Genomic DNA, 17,874 nt, shown 5'->3' with positions numbered 1-17,874 from the left:
TTTCCTCTGTCCTGTTTGGTCTCTCTCTGTGCTCCCTCAACCTCCCACTACCACGTAAGCATAGCACTTCGCCTTCTCTTCCATTATTGTCATTCACACTTTATGCATGTCTTTCTGCCTCCACTGCTACCCCTTCCTGTTTAAGAACAAAAGAAACACTAGAAAGGACATACTGGGTCAGACCAATGGTTCATCTAGTCCAGTATTCTGTCTTCCGACAGTGACTGGTGCCACATTCTTCAGAGGGAATGAATAGAACAGGGCAATTATGGAGTGATCCATCCCCTGTTAAGCAGTGCCAGCTTCTGGCAAACCTAGAGCATGGGGTTGCATCCCTGACCATCTTGGCTAATCTCCATCCTTGGAGGTTTTTAAGGCCTGGCTTGACAAAGCCGTGGCTGGGATGATTTAGTTGGTGTTGGTCCTGCTTTGAACAGAGGATTGGACTGGATGACCTCCTGAGGTCTCTTCCAACCCTAATATTCTATGATTCTATTCTGTGATCCTATGAATTGCCATTGATGGACCTGTTCTCCATGAATTCTAGGTTTGGCCTTCACAAGATCCCCTGGGAATAAGTTCCACAGGTAGACTGTGCATTGTGTGAAGAAGTACTTCCTTATGTTTATTTTAAACCTGCTACATATTAATTTCATTGGGTGACCCCTAGTTCATATGTTATGTGAAGGGGTAAATAACATGTACTTATTCACTTTTGCCACACCATTCATCATTTTATAGACCTCTGTCATATCCCCTGCCCCTTATTCATCTCTTTTCTAAGCTGAATAGTACCAGTATTTTTAATTGCTCATATGGAAGTTGTTCCCTAATCATTTCTGTTGCCCTTCTCTATACTTTTTCCAATTCTAATATATCTTTTTTGAGAGGGGGATGGCCAGTGCTTCACGCAGTATTCCAAGTGTGGGTGTGCCTTGAATTTATATAGTGGCATCATGATATTTTCTTATCTTATTATCTGTCCCTTTCCTAATGGTTCCTAAGATATTGTTAGCTTTTTTGATGGCCGCTTCACATTGAGTAGATGTTTTCAGAGAACGATCCACAATGACTTCAAGATCTCCTTCATGATGGTAATAACTAATTTAGACCCCATCATTTTGTATATATACTTGGGATTATGGTTTCCAATGTGCATTACTTTGCATTTATCAACATTGAATTTCATCTGCCATTTTCTTGCCCAGTAATCCAGTTTTGTGAGATCCTTTTGTAGCTCTTTGCAGTCTGCTTTGGACTTAACTATCTTGAGTAATTTAGTATTGTCTTCAAACTTTGCCACCTCATTATTAACATCCTTTTTCCAGATCGTTTATGAATATGTTGAACAGTATTGGTCCAAGTACAGATCCTTGGGAAACTGCTATTTACCTCTTTCCTCCATGAAAACTGACCTCCTACTTTTTGTTTCCTATCTTTTAACCAGCTACTGATCCATGAGAGGACCTTCCCTCTTATCCCATGACTGCTTACTTTGCTTAAGAGCCTTTGGTGTGGGTCATTATCAAAGGCTTTCTGAAAGTCCAAGTACACTATATCTACTGGATCACCCTTGTTCACGTGCTTTGTTGACTCTCTCAAAGAATTCTAATAGATTGGTGAGGCATGACTTCCCTTTACCAAAGTCATGTTGATTCTTCCCCAACATATTGTGTTCATCTATGTGTCTGATAATTCTGTTCTTTACTGTCGTTTCTACCAATTTGCCTGGTACTGAAGTTAGGCTTACCAGCCTGTAATTGCCAGGATCTCCTCTGGAGTCTTTTTTAAAAGTCGGTGTATTCTCTGCCCCACTCTACCAGCTGTTCTTTTACTTTTCTCTATTCCCTTCCCCTAGTTGTGTGGCTCCTTTACATTTTCCTAAACTCATATTTCTGCTCTCTTGGGGAAAATTATTGAACTTGAAGGGGTTTTCAAACAGTGGATTTAATGACAGTTTCTGACACCCCTGCTTCCCCTTTACCATAGGAAAGTTTTCTGGGTAGCTGCTTTATTTTTCTAATATGTACATGCAAGTGCTTCATGCATGGTTTGTTAGTCACTAAAATGCACATTCTGTTGGGGAGCCAATTACCACAACAGACCTCTGAACTTTTGAGCCTTGTTCATCGCAACTACCACACAGTTGTACACAAACATATATGGGAATGTGCTTCCATTAGCGAACAAGGCTTTATATTTGTCTGTATCTAACCTACCATCTGATACCTGTGTCTGTGTATCCCATGACCAATTCCATAAGTGTGTAATTTTTTTTCATGATGTTTTAGAGGGTAGCTGCTTTTATTCTAGCGCTGCCTATCTCCTCTCTGGGACCTCAGTGAGGTAGGGAAGCATTACTGTCCCATTTTACAGATGGGGAGCTGGGGCACAGAGAGCCTAAGTGGCTTTCCCAGGGTCACACATGAAGTCTGTGGCTGAGCAAGGAATCAAGCCTAGGTCTCTCGTGTCCTAGACTAATGCCCTGACCTCCAGGCCATCCTTCTTCCCCTATTATAGTATTAGAGCACAGAAAAAATTGCATAAGAAAATTAATAGTTTAAAGGATCAAATGGTCAGTGGAGGGACACTCTGAACATTATCCTCTCCCCCCCCCCATGACATCTTTTGTCTGTATTTGTATAGCTAGGGAAGTGCATGGGTGTGTGTGTACATGTACACATGCAGGCACATCACTGTCCTGTCAATGCTCTCCCATCAGCATATCTCCACTTTCCCACTGTACGTGCCTTAGAGCCAAAATTTAGGATTTTATGCCAGCGTAAAAGAAGTGAGTCGACTCTTGCTGAACCCTACAGTGAGTTGGTGCCGTACTGGGGGTTTTCAGTTGTAATAATTGGTACAACCATGAGTGCCGCCAGTAGAACCCACTGTAATAAAGCACTGTAGCAAATCGGCTATATCCTCCAAGCTAGACAGGATTGTAAAGTCAGGAGTGGCATTACAAATGTTTTCTGCAAGCAGAGTTTATTACTTATCCTTCCACGTTTATTATAGAATCTCCTATAAGAGTCCCCAGGGATTGTAAACATTTTACTTTCCTCAATCTGCATATGTATTACAAATGTATTAAAACAAACCCCCAAGTCCTTTGTACACACAGCAGATTTATTCAGTGAGTGATAACTGGAACATCTCTGTGTGATAATTAAATAGCCTTTCTTCAAGATTAGTCTCATCCCAGGCTGATTCTGTGGCCCAAGGATAACCAAAAGTGCAGAAGAGGTGAAATTCTACCTTCATGGACAAACCTCAGAACAAATCACTAATGACATTTTGATACTGGATTCATTTGTCTGATTAATTCTGATTGATTCAGATTTTCTTTCTGAACATCGTTGCTTTTTCCCTTATTTGTTTTCCTCTTTTTTTTTTTTTACATCATATTTTTAGGCTTCAATTATCATGTTTGACTTAAAAATGCAATTTGTTAACACAAGTCACTGTTGGAGTAGAGCTCCTAAAAGCATGACTCCAGCTTCGAGTTAAATCTTATCCAGCTGGTTCCATGGGGCCAAGTTGTGATAGCCTTACCCACACTGAGAAGAACCTTGCTCCAGGAGTAGCCCAATTTGATTTTAGTGGGGCAAGGTATTACTCGGTGTGAGGAGGGCTATCCAAGTATGGCCCTTAGTGATCAGTTAGCTTGGTCAATTGGCGCAGTGTTTTCAGGGTAGGGATCACTAATCCAAGTTTTCAAGTCTAAGGTGCACAGTTCGTAAAATCGTTCTGTTCCCATTAGTTGCAACATTTCCTCTGTAGTGGAAACTCCATTCCTTTACAGCCACTTTTCGAGGTGCTCTTCCCAGCTGACTTGCAAATTCTGGTCAGTAAGTCCATTCCTCTCCTTAATCCCTAATTTTGGAGAATTTAGGGGCCCTAGCTGTACCTGGTTGATGACTTTCAAGGTGTGATGGAATGCACCCCTCTATTCACACCCTCCAAATCATTGTAATAGTCTTTGTGCAAAATATGCGTCATAAGGTATCATTTGAAAACTAATAACTTGCTGGTCAGTAATATCATGGTGAAACGTGCGTAGCAACATTATATATAAAGTTACGAACATAAGCTGAAATCATGACTGAAGTGTGTTTACCAGACAAGTCTGGGGAGTGGGAAAACCTGTTTCTCAGAGTCTAAGGACAAGCTGACCCCTCTAGTCAGGTGTCATCAGAGCTGATGGGCAGTCACCTGTCAAGTGGCCATTCTTTGGCAAGGAAGGGGGGCAGGAGCAAAGATCTGCATCTTAGAAAACAGCAGCATGGAATCTCTTTCACCACCAGACTCCTTGACACCAACCTCACAGCAGGAGTAAATTTTATCTAGGGTAACCCTCAAGAAAATACATTTCAAAGGGTGACTGAACTATAAAAGCAAGGGGCAAAACCACTCCAAGGTATCTTCCCCCCACCCCCTCCTCACCTAGGGAGAGACAATAAACAGCGGTTGGACTTTGGCATCAGAATCTGGCCTTAGAGTTTGGTCAGCAGTGTTTCTGGAAACACATGGTAAGAAGCCAAGTCTACTTTGTTTAGTTTTAGTATTAGGAAGCATTTTATTTCTGTTTCTCTTGTAACCATTTCTGACTTTAATGCCTTATATTGTATTCACTTAAAAGCTGTTTTCTTGTAGTTAAATAAACTTGTTTTATTCTTTAATCAAAGCTAATCCAGTGTTGTGAACTGTGTGAGTAACTCCATTTAGGGTAACACACTGTTGTATATTGATCGCCTTAGAAGGCCGACTGACCTCATGTACCTGGGCTGCCCAGGAGAGGGGTGGACAGTGCAGGACACACATTTTGGGGGAAAATTGGAGAGTTGGGGTGTGTTGGCGTCACCCTGCAGGTAGCAACCCAGGCTGGTGGAAGCCTGAGTGTGGCTGGTGTGTTACTGATAGGCTGCTGGGGTCAGCATTGCTGGACCAGCACTGCAGCTGTATACAAATACTCAGGTTGTGACCTGCATGTTGTTTGGCTGTTTGTGAGTGGCCTGCTTGGGAGCTACACCACCAAAGCATTGTGAGGTATCCCAGGTTGCAGGGCAAGGGTGACACAGCCCCTCACTGGTCTGGATTGCACCCTGGCATGTCATACAACATGTCTCGCATTTGCAGCTCACATTCCCATTGACAGAGTGCCTCTATCAGCTTCTCTTTGTTTAGGTTTTTATGCTGCGATTGGGAATTCTTGCTCTGCTTAGATCTATGAGCTGTTGCTCCTTTTTAAAGTCGTCTTTTGCCCTCATCTTAGTCTTACCCTGGAAAGAAAGAAAAAGGGGTTTTCTCTTTCATTCCGTGCTCCCCACCCCCACCAGTGTCAGAACATATGAGTGTCAGCACAGCTGTACCTCTCTGTAAGCCAACACTGTCACCTTGTGCCCACCATTTCCCATGCGTTGGGACTGCAGCCTGACAGGGCCACACCTTCTGGGAGAAGACGCCGTAGTCTGGACCCCTTTTGACCAAGAATCCCAAGCAGCATAGGCATTAGGCATTCTTCCTTCACTGCCCCTTCATGAAGGCTGAAGGTGGCCTCAGCTCTTTGAGGCAGTCTGAGTGAAATCTCCAAGCAGCCTCAAACAAGAGTGGTAAGAAAACCAGAGTTTTTTGAGACGGGGAAGTCAAATTAAAGCCAAAGAAATGTGTTTGTACACCATAAAAGCTATTCTTACATGTTATAGGAAAATAAGCAAAGTCTTACCTTTCTGGAGGATGTTCTACCTCCCCTGGTACCCTTTTGCAGGTAGCATGTCAGAGGCTATGTCTACGGTGCAAAACGCAGGCGTGATTGCAGCACGTGTAGGCATATCTGTGTTAGTTTTCATTTCGCTAGCATGGGTACCAAAACAGTGGAGATGTGGTGGCACAAGCTAGCAATCCAACTACATACTCTGGGTCCCCGGAGGGCTTGTATTCAGATTGGTAGCCTATGCTGAAGCCTGCGTTACCAGATCTACACTGCTACTGTTACTGTTACCTGTGCTAGCTAGATAATAGCTATGCTTATCTTTGCTACAATCACATCTTCACTCTGCAACGCAGAGTACCCAGACAGACAGTTTTTTAAAATCTTCCCTCTTGTCGCCATACCCACAACAATTGTTTCCCAGCGAACCTCACATCTCATTTTCAGTGGAACACCCCACACTCATGGGGCCTGTGCCCTTCTTTCTAGCTTCCTGACTATGTTTTTACATGTTAATTGACCCAGGTGGAGTTGCTAACCTGAGTGCAGCTCATTGCTTTGCATCTGAATTTAAAGAGAGGGCTCATGTAATTCTTATAATTCACTCAGTGATCATTTTCCTCTTTATCAAATATAAAATGGTAGATTCATGTATAAGAATATGATAATATCCCTTTAAATAATTTGTGAGCCCTTTAATGGTGCTCTCTATATTTTGTATTTTAGAACCTTCCAAAAAATCAGTCAGAGCAGCAGTAGCATGTACTTAGGCCTGGCATGTCAGTGTACATGTAGTAAACATGTTAACATGTCATGTCATGTACACAGAAAATTTTACAGTAAAAATAATATACGTTTAAAAAATAGGACCTCTACTGAGTACTCCAATATCTGATACGTTGCACAGATATTTGGGATTGAAGAAAATGGTTAGTATGCCTTTGGCTCATTTCCTCTATGGAAAACTTTTAAAAGATCAAGTATAAGACTTGAATATCTCTCTATAATGAATGTTACAATTCATCACTCCTGTAATTTGTACAGATGCGTTCCAAATTCTCTGATAGGACACAACTGAAAGGAAGTGTGGCTCTCTCTAATTACACCTTCATTGCCCTAACTGAATCCGGTTTTCAAGTTTGCTCGCTCGCTGTTTTATGTATCTTATTCTTTGATTACTACCCACTTTAAAAAAAAATACTTAGTCTTAACTTCCCTTGCAAGTTGAGAACCAAGAATGGGGATGCTCTTTGTTAACCATTCATTGTCAAATTCCACTCTGTTAGTCAAACGTTAGGTACAAAGTGTGACAAAAACAGCATAGTATTTTCTGAGAAAATATTTTTAGATTTGTGTGCTATCATTCAAATATCAAATGGGGGGGGCAGGAGGGGTTATTATAGTTATAGTAACTAATTTACTGTCTCAGTATGATCCAGGAACACCCAGGAGAGTGCACTCCACTTGCTGTCCGGCTGAATATGCCAAGTTCTTTTGCTGCTGAGGCAGAATCAGGGCCCCATTGTGCTAGACACTGTGTAAATGTATAGTGACACAGCCCCTACTGTCATGAACTTAAAATCCAAAGGGCTAATATTCAGTGAACTAACCATCTCCCACTGATTTCAATGGGATGTCCATAGACTCTACGGGTTGCCATATCAACACAGACTATCCATCATTTAGCCTGGAATTCTGTCTTTCCTGGCATGTTTCAGGGAAGAAAAAAAAGCCATAATATATTTAATGAATTCCACAGCGAGGTATGTGGGGAAGAGGCAAAAAAGTTTCGTCCCGACTCTCCTGACCTTGAAGTTTGTTTTATCTTATAATAATCAGAAAGCAACAGTATACCTGGAAATCAGAGGATCAGCAGCTGATGAGTAGGGTTGTAATCCCTGGGCCAGGATCTCCTCTCATTTCTACCAGTTTTCCATCAGTATAATTCCACTGACTTCAGTGAGGGTGCTTCTGATTGAAACCACTGAGAGGAGAACCATGCCAGCTATATTCAACTCACTGGGCTTAATAACATCAACATGCAAGTTATTGGTTAGTATTTTAAGCAGAGCAGTTTATGGGAAGACAAGCATCAGGTGGCCCTGGTGCACAGGGGTAATGTTTGAGATGTCCGGATAAAGTCAGAACCAACATCAACTCAAATCCTTTTCTGGGGTTTGAAAAAGTTCTGTTCCCCTCTGATAGTCATTTGTATGTGTGTTTCTGCACTTTGTGGCTCTGATTGTAAAAACAGCAGAACTGTCCATGTATCATGAGGCTGATTTAACGTTATTACCGTCATTACAGTGGGAGCAGAAAGAGGTAGAAATGAGAAAACTTGTCCATAAGATTTCCAGACGAAGTTTTCAGATTTGGGAGGTGCAGATGAACAGTTGATATTTCAGGTGTTTTATCCAAACTGAGTTTCTAAACCTTTTGAGGTTCCCCTATTGGAAATTAACAAACCTGCTACAGACCTGAATACTAAAATGAATTGGTCACTATGGAAATGGAATTGGCCTCTGCCTAGGGTAAAATTTTCAATAGCGCCTAAGTTCCGGTGACTTTCGAAGGGATTTAGGCATGTTTGAAAAGTTTACTCGTCGTTTCCATTGGCAGTTGTTTTGTTTTCTCTCGCAAACCACAGATTGAAGCTACTCAGTATGGCTGATAGAGTCTGCTGCCATGAAGTCCTGTACTAGGCGATTGTAGCAGTTTAGGAATGAGAAAAAGGCTGTGTCTGTATTAGGAATTTGCCTCGATTCTAGCAATTGATGGCAATCCATAGTTAGGCTGTAGCAAACCCCTAATGCAGAGAAGTGGCAGAACTGTGGGGAAAGGGGTTGTGCTGGCACAGGCCCTGCTTATGTTATATTTGACTGTTACCAATGCTTTGTTTCAAGCATTATAATTCTCTCCACACCCCCATGCCCAGTGTGGTAAAAACTAAAAGTTAATGAGTTACAATGTTTAAATTACACTTTAAAAGTAATTATCTCATTTTGATGCAATTTGACACCTACATTTTAGAGTACTGATGTAGTGTATTAAGTGATCATTTTACTGCTTTTCGTAAATCACGCTCCAATGTTGTCACATTGTGCTATCTTTCACCGCTTTATATGATAACCTGAAATCCCAGATCATTTTTATCTGATTGGGTTTTTCTCTGCAAAATACTTCAGATAAAACACCCCGGCAGAATGCCATGAATGTTGATCATATATTTGCAAATTAAAGTGGTGGATGAAATGGAATGATCCACTTAATCATTTTCTGCCACTGTTACAAATATAATGCCATTATTGTTTCCAGGTCAAATTTGAAGGATGAATTGATGCCTGTTTGATATATACATAATTTATTCCTCCTTTCTTTCCTCCCTCCTTTACAGACCAGATGATGTGCTGCTTAGGCGTACCCACGATGAGACGGTCCTCTTGCATTGCTTTCTCTGGCCTCTGGTTACTTTCCTGGTAGGAGTCCTAATTGTGGTCCTGACAATCTGTGCAAAGAGCTTGGCCGTTAAAGCTGAGGCAATAAAAAAGAGGAAACACTCATAAATGGAAAAGTCACTGAAGGAAAGGGAAAAAGTTGTAAGAAAGTCGAAAGTGGCAAATTGGACGCACCTACATGTCTAGGGCACCCAGACAGGCCCGTTGCCAGGGTTTTGTCAAGCTTTGGTGTTGCTGATGCCTGAGGATTATTCTTGGGGGACAGCTTTATGAAATGTCAACTAATTGCTTCTTCTGCTATGACAGTAAACAAGAATATTCCACTAAAAGATTCTAAACTGCACCAAATATGCTGTACTGTATTAGACTAAACTTGAACAATGGCTAGTTTATCCAGGTCTTAGTTGTACTGAGGGACGATATCAGAAAACCCGAAAGGTGGTGAATTTCATCTTTGCAAAACAATCTTTGTTGTTAGTATTTGGTATTCAATATTTAAAATATTATTTACTTTATCATAGACTGTATTTCTGAAATAATAAAGGATGGTGGTTTTGGTTTTTACCTTTTCTCAATTCAGTTTTTTTAATGTAAAGTTCTAAAGTAACATGTTCCACTGATTTTATTTTTTTTCACTGTGCTGGAGAGTTTCATTTTGAAATTGACACTTTAACCTGGGTCTAGACAAAATTCTTCTTTCATCCTCGGTTGTTTATCTTGCAAAATATTAAGATCTCTGAGGAATTTTTCTCTTGTAATTGGAAAACAAATACTGATTTTTATTTGAAAGAGGCAAACAATGCTGGGAATAATCCTATTGACTCAATAGCATTCAGTCCTTAGCAGTTCTATAGTATTCCGTTGGCATTATCAGCTTCACAAAGTGGTGATATAAACCACACACACATCGTTTTGTAGTAGAGATCCCGCTAAGATGCTGTGTGACAGTTCTAATCACATACTTAAATTAGAAAGTTCTGTGAGCCATGGAGTCACTTTACACCACTTTGTTCAAGTGATGGTTACAAGAATAAGATCTCTACTTTTTACAGGCCCTTAGTGCGTGTAACTAAACTACCATTGTCACAATCACTCCATTGCTGTGTACAGCGCTAACAGTCTCAGCAAAAGGATGTTTTTCAACATCAAAAATAAGATGTACTAGTAACTGAATAACTCAGTATCTACTTTCCATATCTTACCCTGCCATTTCCAACTTTCAGCATCGTAAACCTCAAGGATATTTATCCTAGTCGGGTTAGAGAATAAACATAGGAGGCACATTTTAGTTCAATGCAAAGCTGTCTCTGCCTTTGTCACAAGTCTTATTAATGAGATCCCACTTTTCAGTATGTTTTTGATGTACATCATATGATAATATAGTATATTTTTAACCTTCATTAACAAGTCTGCAACTCTAAACCTGCTTTTTATTTTTTTAATCTCTATCATTCTTAGTCTTGATTTAAATATCTAATTTGTTGCTTCCGGGCTCATCTGACAATTATCCATAGAAATGTTTCCACAAGAAAAAGCAAACTGGACTTTAAACCCTAGGAAACGTTCTGATGACGTAAGGTGGTTTCCATTGTCTATTATCCTTTCTGTGGTTATTGTACAGATAATCAAATATTCAAATGCTTTAATAGCTTTTTATTTTGGAAATTAGCATACAATGGGGACAGCATGGGGTAGGACCCACGGCTGTGATTTAGGAGGCCTGCAGTCTGTTCCTAGTTCTGCCACTGCCCTGGTGTATGCCCTCCAGGATGTCACTTAATCTTTTTGTGTCTCAATTTCCCCATCTGTCAAATAAGGATAATTTTACACTTCTCAATAAAGTGCTTTGAAAGCTAGGAATGAAAAGTGCTACATAAATGGGGTATCCATAATTCTCTGCTCAAAGGCTCAGTCACCAGGAAGTACACCTTTTGTCATCCTCCTCCTCTGGGTACAGTCTGAGTCGGAGGTTGTGATTTTTTTGAAACTGCCTATGGAAGTTTGGCATCTTTTGACAATACAAGCCTGCTCGTTAGCAGAGGACGTAGCTTTCTATTCAGCGACAGTGTCTAGACTCCACGACCTCTGTTTCATGTGCTGCAATCCTGTTGCCTTAGCAACACGCTACCTTAGCAACAAACTGAGCCATTCCATGGGTTTTATGGTCACACTGCAAATCAGAGAAAATTGCTGTCTTTGGGCAGGTTTGCCATTTGAGTGAAACAGTGGCAAGCCCGCTTTCTATATGTTTCCATTGACCCCCACTGGGCACGACTCACTACAGGCAGTCTGTATAATCTTTATTCGATGCACATTAAAATATCTTTGTTTTTTTCCAAAGAAGATAGAAAAATTTGGTGAGATTCATCCAGGGTTTGAGGCAGCAGCTTGGTTCTCATAAATCCAGATTAACTAAATCCTCTCTATCTTTGCTGTGAAAGCTCTTGTGACTGAATTGTGTGGCTGATTCCCTGAGCAAAGGTAAGGAGTGACTTGAATCCCTGTAGTCAAACCTAGTTTGTTCGAACATCATAGCTGTAAACCTGCTAGAATTGTGATTTGTGGACACCACTGGGAGTAAATCACAGTTATCAGGATGATACTAAATCACCTTTCATCTTGCAGAGCAGTTGCAGCATGAGTAGACATAGAGAATTCAATTGGAAAGCAAAGAAAGACAGTAAGTATCTTTCCAGCATGCTCTACAGGCTGTGGAATAGACGAGGACATCATTAATTCTATCACAGCCTTTGCGTTGGTGATATAGAAATTTCCAGCTAATCCCTATTCTTGATGAATGCCTCTCGGGGTTTCCTACCTTAATATTGTTTTATTGATTCCCTATTGGCTTAGAATATTTTCCAATACTTGTTGCATATTGTAACAGAGATCTGCTAAGAAAGCGTCGCATTTTAAGCAGATCAGACTGGTCTGTGTTCTCCATTTCATTCCATATTTATATTGCCACTACTTGGAAGGACTCTGTTTCATCATGCTCTCCAGTGTACAGCTTTATTAAAAAATGTGCATTCTCTTTCATGTGCACCAGTTTGTTGATATAATATTCAAATCCAGTAGCTTCTTGTGCTTATTTGAAATTATTTGAACATTGTTTCTTTGAGTCCACCTTCTTGGACATTGTGTTTGCCATGTTTTTGTAGTTGTAATAAATTAATAAACATTCAGGGGTGGATTAGAAAAATTAACTACTACGTTAAGAAGCTTAACTCAATTTACATGAGCAGGAGAAGCACTTCTGATTCTGTCTGCGTAGCATTCAAAAGTAAACATACACACTTTGTAGTGTAAATATAGCCCGTTGTGAGTAAATTGTGTGTTCTGTGCAAAATTGGTTGGAATTTGAGAGCTATATTTCCACAGTCTGTCTCGTTAAGGCTGGTCCTCTGCTCACAAGTCAGCTCTGGTGAGCCAGCGGGAGGTTGCAGCGGGAGTTTGAGCTACTTAAGCAGCGGTCTATGTGAGCTTTGTTGCCTTGGGTTGTTACAGGGTTACCAATAAAGAGTTCCAGTTTAAACAATATTCTGATCTCCTGAGTGTAATCTCTGGTGAGGGAGAACTTCACTAAAGCTCACCAGCAGAAAAAAAAAGTGGCATACACCAAAGGCCTGAGCCATAGCCCATTTCAATGGACTCCGAGCTGGGCCCTAATCAACCAAAATGTGATAGCCAAGCATTACAACAAAACAGTCATTTGGATACTCCTACCTTGGAACTTCACAGAGCTGGTTAATTCTTTTAGTGAGAATTAGACACCATAAAGATGACGTGACTGGATTTTCTCAGTTTCTAATGCTGTGGAAGTATAATGGAATTTTTAAACCTGCACTTACCTCTTTTATCCTCTTGTAGCCCTTTGCCTCAGCTCCAGACATACAGAAGCTGTCCTTCCAGTACCATATATGTATACCTACAACTGTGAGGCATATCAAACAAATCTCTGCTTTTGGTACAACGAAGGGTCTATATAGCTTGCTTATCCTCCAGCGTCCAGATGACAGAGCAAAAGGAAAGCTCTTGGTTTAATAAGGGAGATGCCAAAGGGAAAAATACATTAAAAGTCTTTAAATCCCTAGCAAATGGACCATTCTTTATAGCGATTAAATAAACTTCAAGAAGTGCAAGTCCCTGGCAGCAAAAGATGTAATTCCTATTCATGACACACAGAGTAATGGATGTATTTTAAATGTATACCAGTGAGGGAATAATATAGATGCTGGGATAGTGTGGACTGCATGTTTATAAAAGGAGTGGATTGCTAACGGATCTTTTGTCAATATTGCACATACATGTTTTTGAATAACAAATATCCATTTTTGCAAACTTTTACCTGTCTACAAATATTTGAGGGACTGAGGTGAAACAGAAGGAATTATCTAGAATGGTGCAAAACGCATCAGGGAGGGGTTTATAATAAGTAACCTGTTAGACTGTGAAATAGTTTCCCAAGAGAAGCAACGGAAGCTTCATTGCTGAAGTCATTTAAAACATAGGGTAGGTTTGCTTCCATATTTAATTTCCATGAAAATCAGCAGTCCCTTTCCTCAGCATGGAGCAGCTGCCAAGCCTCTATTAAACTTAAAACAAAAGCTTTCCCTAATTTTGCCATCTAAAGAAGTTGTTAAGATGATATGTCAGACTAACTATCATCTGTACCAATGAAAAGCATAAAAAACATGAGCAAGAAAACCTTGGAAAGAATGATTGTGCAATCAATCAAACAGTCTTGGAAGATCACAGCCTTGCTGAATGGCTCATACTGGATGTTTACAATTAACTGGCAGAGGGTAGGGAGTGTACCATGTGAAGCGATGTTCTGATATAAAAGCGATTGCCTACATGTGCAATGTTTAATTCACAGTTTTATCATTATAATGGAGGTTTACAATCTCATAGTCCAGAAAACCACTTTCTATTCATTATGCATACATCCTGTAGATTTTAAAAGCTAATGAGAAAAGTAAATAGAATTACTCATCATACTGTGTAAGTGTATATGAAATAAACATTTTAAAAATGCACAACCCTATTTCCAAAGAGTCTGTAATGCATAGATTAATCATCCTGAAAATAAATTTCCCAGAAAGGAGGATGACTACTAGAAGCTTCTCTGGTACTGTTTATATAAAGGGTAATTTGCTGAGGAAGAGTCTTTAATTTAATAATATACAGCAGTATAAAATATATGCCAAACTCTTTCATAGCTTTTTGGCTCATTCCAGCTTTGAGTTTCATTTGTTGATCTCCAGAAATAGTATAGGAAAATCAATTCTCACAAGCTGGTTCGATGTCACATACTAGCTTTCACCAACTGACATGTTTCCTAGGCAAAGCAGTTTAAATAAACAGAGTTCTTATAGTTTGAAGAGAGTCTCAGAAGGATCAGTTCTCAAAGGAAGTTAGTGCGTTCATTTTGTTCTCAAAATCCAGGAGTGCCAAAGCAGGGCTGTTCAGAGACCAGTGAAGTTTCCCTGTCTTTTTTCAGAGTAGCAGCCGTGTTCGTCTGTATTCGCAAAAAGAAAAGGAGGACTTGTGGCACCTTAGAGACTAACCAATTTATTTGAGCATAAGCTTTCGTGAGCTACAGCTCGCTTCATCGGATGCATTCAGTGGAAAATACAGTGGGGAGATTTATATACACAGAGAACATGTAACTGCAGCCTGAGGACGAATCCAGATTGGGGGGTGTTCTTGCTCATAGGCTGAAATAAGAAGCAATTTCTAGTCCTTTTTCAGGGAATAAGCAAATATTACAGATTTATATACATAAATTCATCTGCAACCTTCTGGCTCTTGACAAGAGGCTAATATGCAAAGCCTGGGCCCCTCTACAGGCAGTTTGTGGGACTGCAAGCTGAGTTTTGAAGATTAGCCGTTTTAACACATGGCTATGACTTTCTTTGATTTTGCAGGATAGTATTTGCCAGCTCAGCCAAGCTTATTGTTGCCATTGTGAAATTTGCACGTTAATTTTTGTAACTGCGTGCCGTAGGGGCAGTACAGTTTACATTACATACCAAAGAGAGATTTGATGGAACAGTGGCAGATTATTGAGTTCTGGGATAAAAGACTGGAAGATGGGATTGAGGTAGATGATCTCAGAGATCTTTCCAGTGCCCATTGTGAGTGAAAAAGGAAAAACTGATAGTTGAGGCCAAACAAAGACTGTATCAAAGGTAGAGAGAGGGAGATTTTGGAATCACTGAGCACTGGCATATCTGCTTTGGTGAGAGGAGACTTAAAATTGGAGAGCAACCTCAAGTTCAAAATTGACTATGCTTGTTAAATGATCCCGGAAGGGAATAGAGCATGAGCTTTCTCTTAACTCCAAAATATCTGACAATTACTTCCAGTTGAATAACAACAAAGGAGACTGATACTGTGAAGCAAAGAGAGAGTAAGGATAAAAAAAAGAAACATTAATGAACTGAAGTGTTGTCATGATGACAATGGAACAAACTGACACTGCTCATTTTCTGATGAGAGAATGTAATTGATGTAACCTCCTGTGAACCCTATAATCCTAGAATGATAAAGCCTAAAAGCAGTTAACCAAAGTCAGGCCAAGAAATAACTGATGTAGGCTAGAACCTTGCTAAATTTTGTTTTGAAAAACTAGGCTTCCGTTGATAGGAATGTGTCCTCATGAGAGAGCAATCCGAAAGAGAACCCCATACTAGACATGGAGGAGAATGACAGAGCTAAATGAGAATGCAATTAAGACTTGGGGGCATCAGGACAGCAAAAAAGTAGACTCACTGCTAGCCCAAAGGGCTAAGGACTATACAGAGGACTTTTAGATTGGTGAGAAACGAAATGCTAGAAATGACGTGGACCCATTAATAAATGAACGTGATGAAATCCTGAATGACATTAAAATGGCTGAGCTATTGAACTGATCCTTTAAATCAGTCTGTTTAAGAAAACAGGCCTGGACAGTCAGGAATTCATGAAAAGCTTGTCAACAAAGCTGTTTATAAGCAGCAGAGAAGACAATTGAATATAGACCAGTCAATAAATCGGATGATATGCATCCCAGATTGTGAAGATTTCCTAATAAATAGACTGAACCCTTGACAATCGGTTTTGAAAAGTCATGAAAAATTGGTATCAGAAGAAAGGAAAAATGAAAATGCAGTACCAACATTAAATCAATCCCTCCAGATCTAGGAAATCTAGCTTCAATCCTTATTAAAATGATGGACCATATACAATTAATCTGAAAATACCTCGAGGATAACAGAATCAGAACCAGCAATGGCGTGGATTTATTAAGAACAAATATTGTCCAATAAACCCGATTGCATTTTTTACAGCCAACCTAGAGAATAATGGGACTACAGATGAAGTAAAACAACTAGCATTGTTTTCTGTGGCTCAAAATCTCATTTGAAAAATTAATTCAAATCGGGTTGGTTACGAGCAATGAAAGACAGAGTTCTGGCTGAAGAACTGTCAACACAAAGCAATAATAAATGGCAGTACATCAGCTGCATTAAGGTGTGCGGTGAAGTGCCTCAGCAGCCTGTCTTTATTATATGAAAGGCAACAGAAAGAGCCAATTAATTGCATGTTTAAAGTATACAGAATCTGGAGGAGTTATGAACATCAAAGTGATAGACAATACAAAGGACACCACAACAGGTTAGAAAGAGGAGCAGGAGATAAAATGTCTTTTATATCTTGAAAAATATAAGCTAATAAATTAGAAGTGTTGGAGGAGGGATACAGCAAATACAGACGCAGTGGGAGGAAGCTACTTGGAAGGCAGAGATGCTAAAAGAAGAGCCACGACTGATAGTAGACAGAAGAGTGATTATGGCACAAAGCTAAATTATACATGGTTTTGATGTAGAAGAATTGGTGTGTAGGACTGAAATCACCCATTTCTTGGGAAACCAAGTCGCCTTTCCAATATATCTGCATATTTTATTAACACCTTAACACATACAAATTTGAAAGCATTTGGATTTTTCTCTTCTTTTTATTTGGAATATGAGAAGGACTCAACCTCAGCCTTATAATGGGACCATGGAAACAACCTTAACTCCATAATCAAATAGCATACGCCTGCAGAGTCAGGCCTGGAATCTTGGTCCTCTAGCAACCAAATCAAAGGCTCTTCTTACACCTTGCATTTAAGACAGATCTCTGTTAACTGTCACCTGTAGAAGTGCTCTGAATTTGTTTCTAATCTGCAACAAGCCACTAGAGGACAACATATTTACATAGGTGTGAAATTCACCATGTGCAGAGGGCTAACACAAGGCTTACATCCTACTTAAGCCCTGCTTACACTTTTAAACAGAGAATAAAGTGGGAATAAGTGATGCATAGACCTTGTACTGGCCCTTTGCACAGCAGTGAATTTCATCCATAATGATTGCTACTGCTCCGATTGAATTCAATGGCAGAAAACTCCCAAGTGATATCCATGAGTTCAGAACTGGGTCTCTAGCTCCCACTGAAATCAGCTAAGCTGAAAATTATTCACAAAAAGAAATCATTAATAACTTTGCTTGATTATAACCTATTTTCTTCATTTACAGTAGGTGCAGGAGTTGTCAAGGAGTTTTCACTATGTGGGAAGTTTGAGCAGTAACAAGTCATTTTGGGGCAAAACTGAAACACAGAAAAGTTAGACAAAAATCAGCATTTCCAATCAGAGTTATATCGAATGACCAATTACTC

At 39.9% G+C, this 17,874-nt stretch overlaps 1 protein-coding gene across 1 annotated transcript in view; it reads left to right on the top strand.

The window, feature by feature from the left end:
• KCNMB4 (potassium calcium-activated channel subfamily M regulatory beta subunit 4) overlaps window positions 1–9,729 on the top strand; it is a 35,405-nt gene extending 25,676 nt beyond the window's left edge. Inside the window, exon 3 of the mRNA XM_007054805.4 lies at window positions 9,105–9,729. Coding sequence (XP_007054867.1) covers window positions 9,105–9,273 — 169 coding nt within the window. The 3' untranslated portion in view covers window positions 9,274–9,729. The remainder of the gene's footprint in view (window positions 1–9,104) is intronic.
• Window positions 9,730–17,874: the final 8,145 nt, after the last annotated feature.

The sequence above is a fragment of the Chelonia mydas genome, chromosome 1, assembly GCF_015237465.2.
Source record: "Chelonia mydas isolate rCheMyd1 chromosome 1, rCheMyd1.pri.v2, whole genome shotgun sequence".
Lineage (NCBI taxonomy): Eukaryota > Metazoa > Chordata > Testudines > Cheloniidae > Chelonia > Chelonia mydas.
The sequence above is the reverse complement of the archived record's forward strand: the minus strand, read 5'-3'. Positions and strand labels throughout refer to the sequence as shown.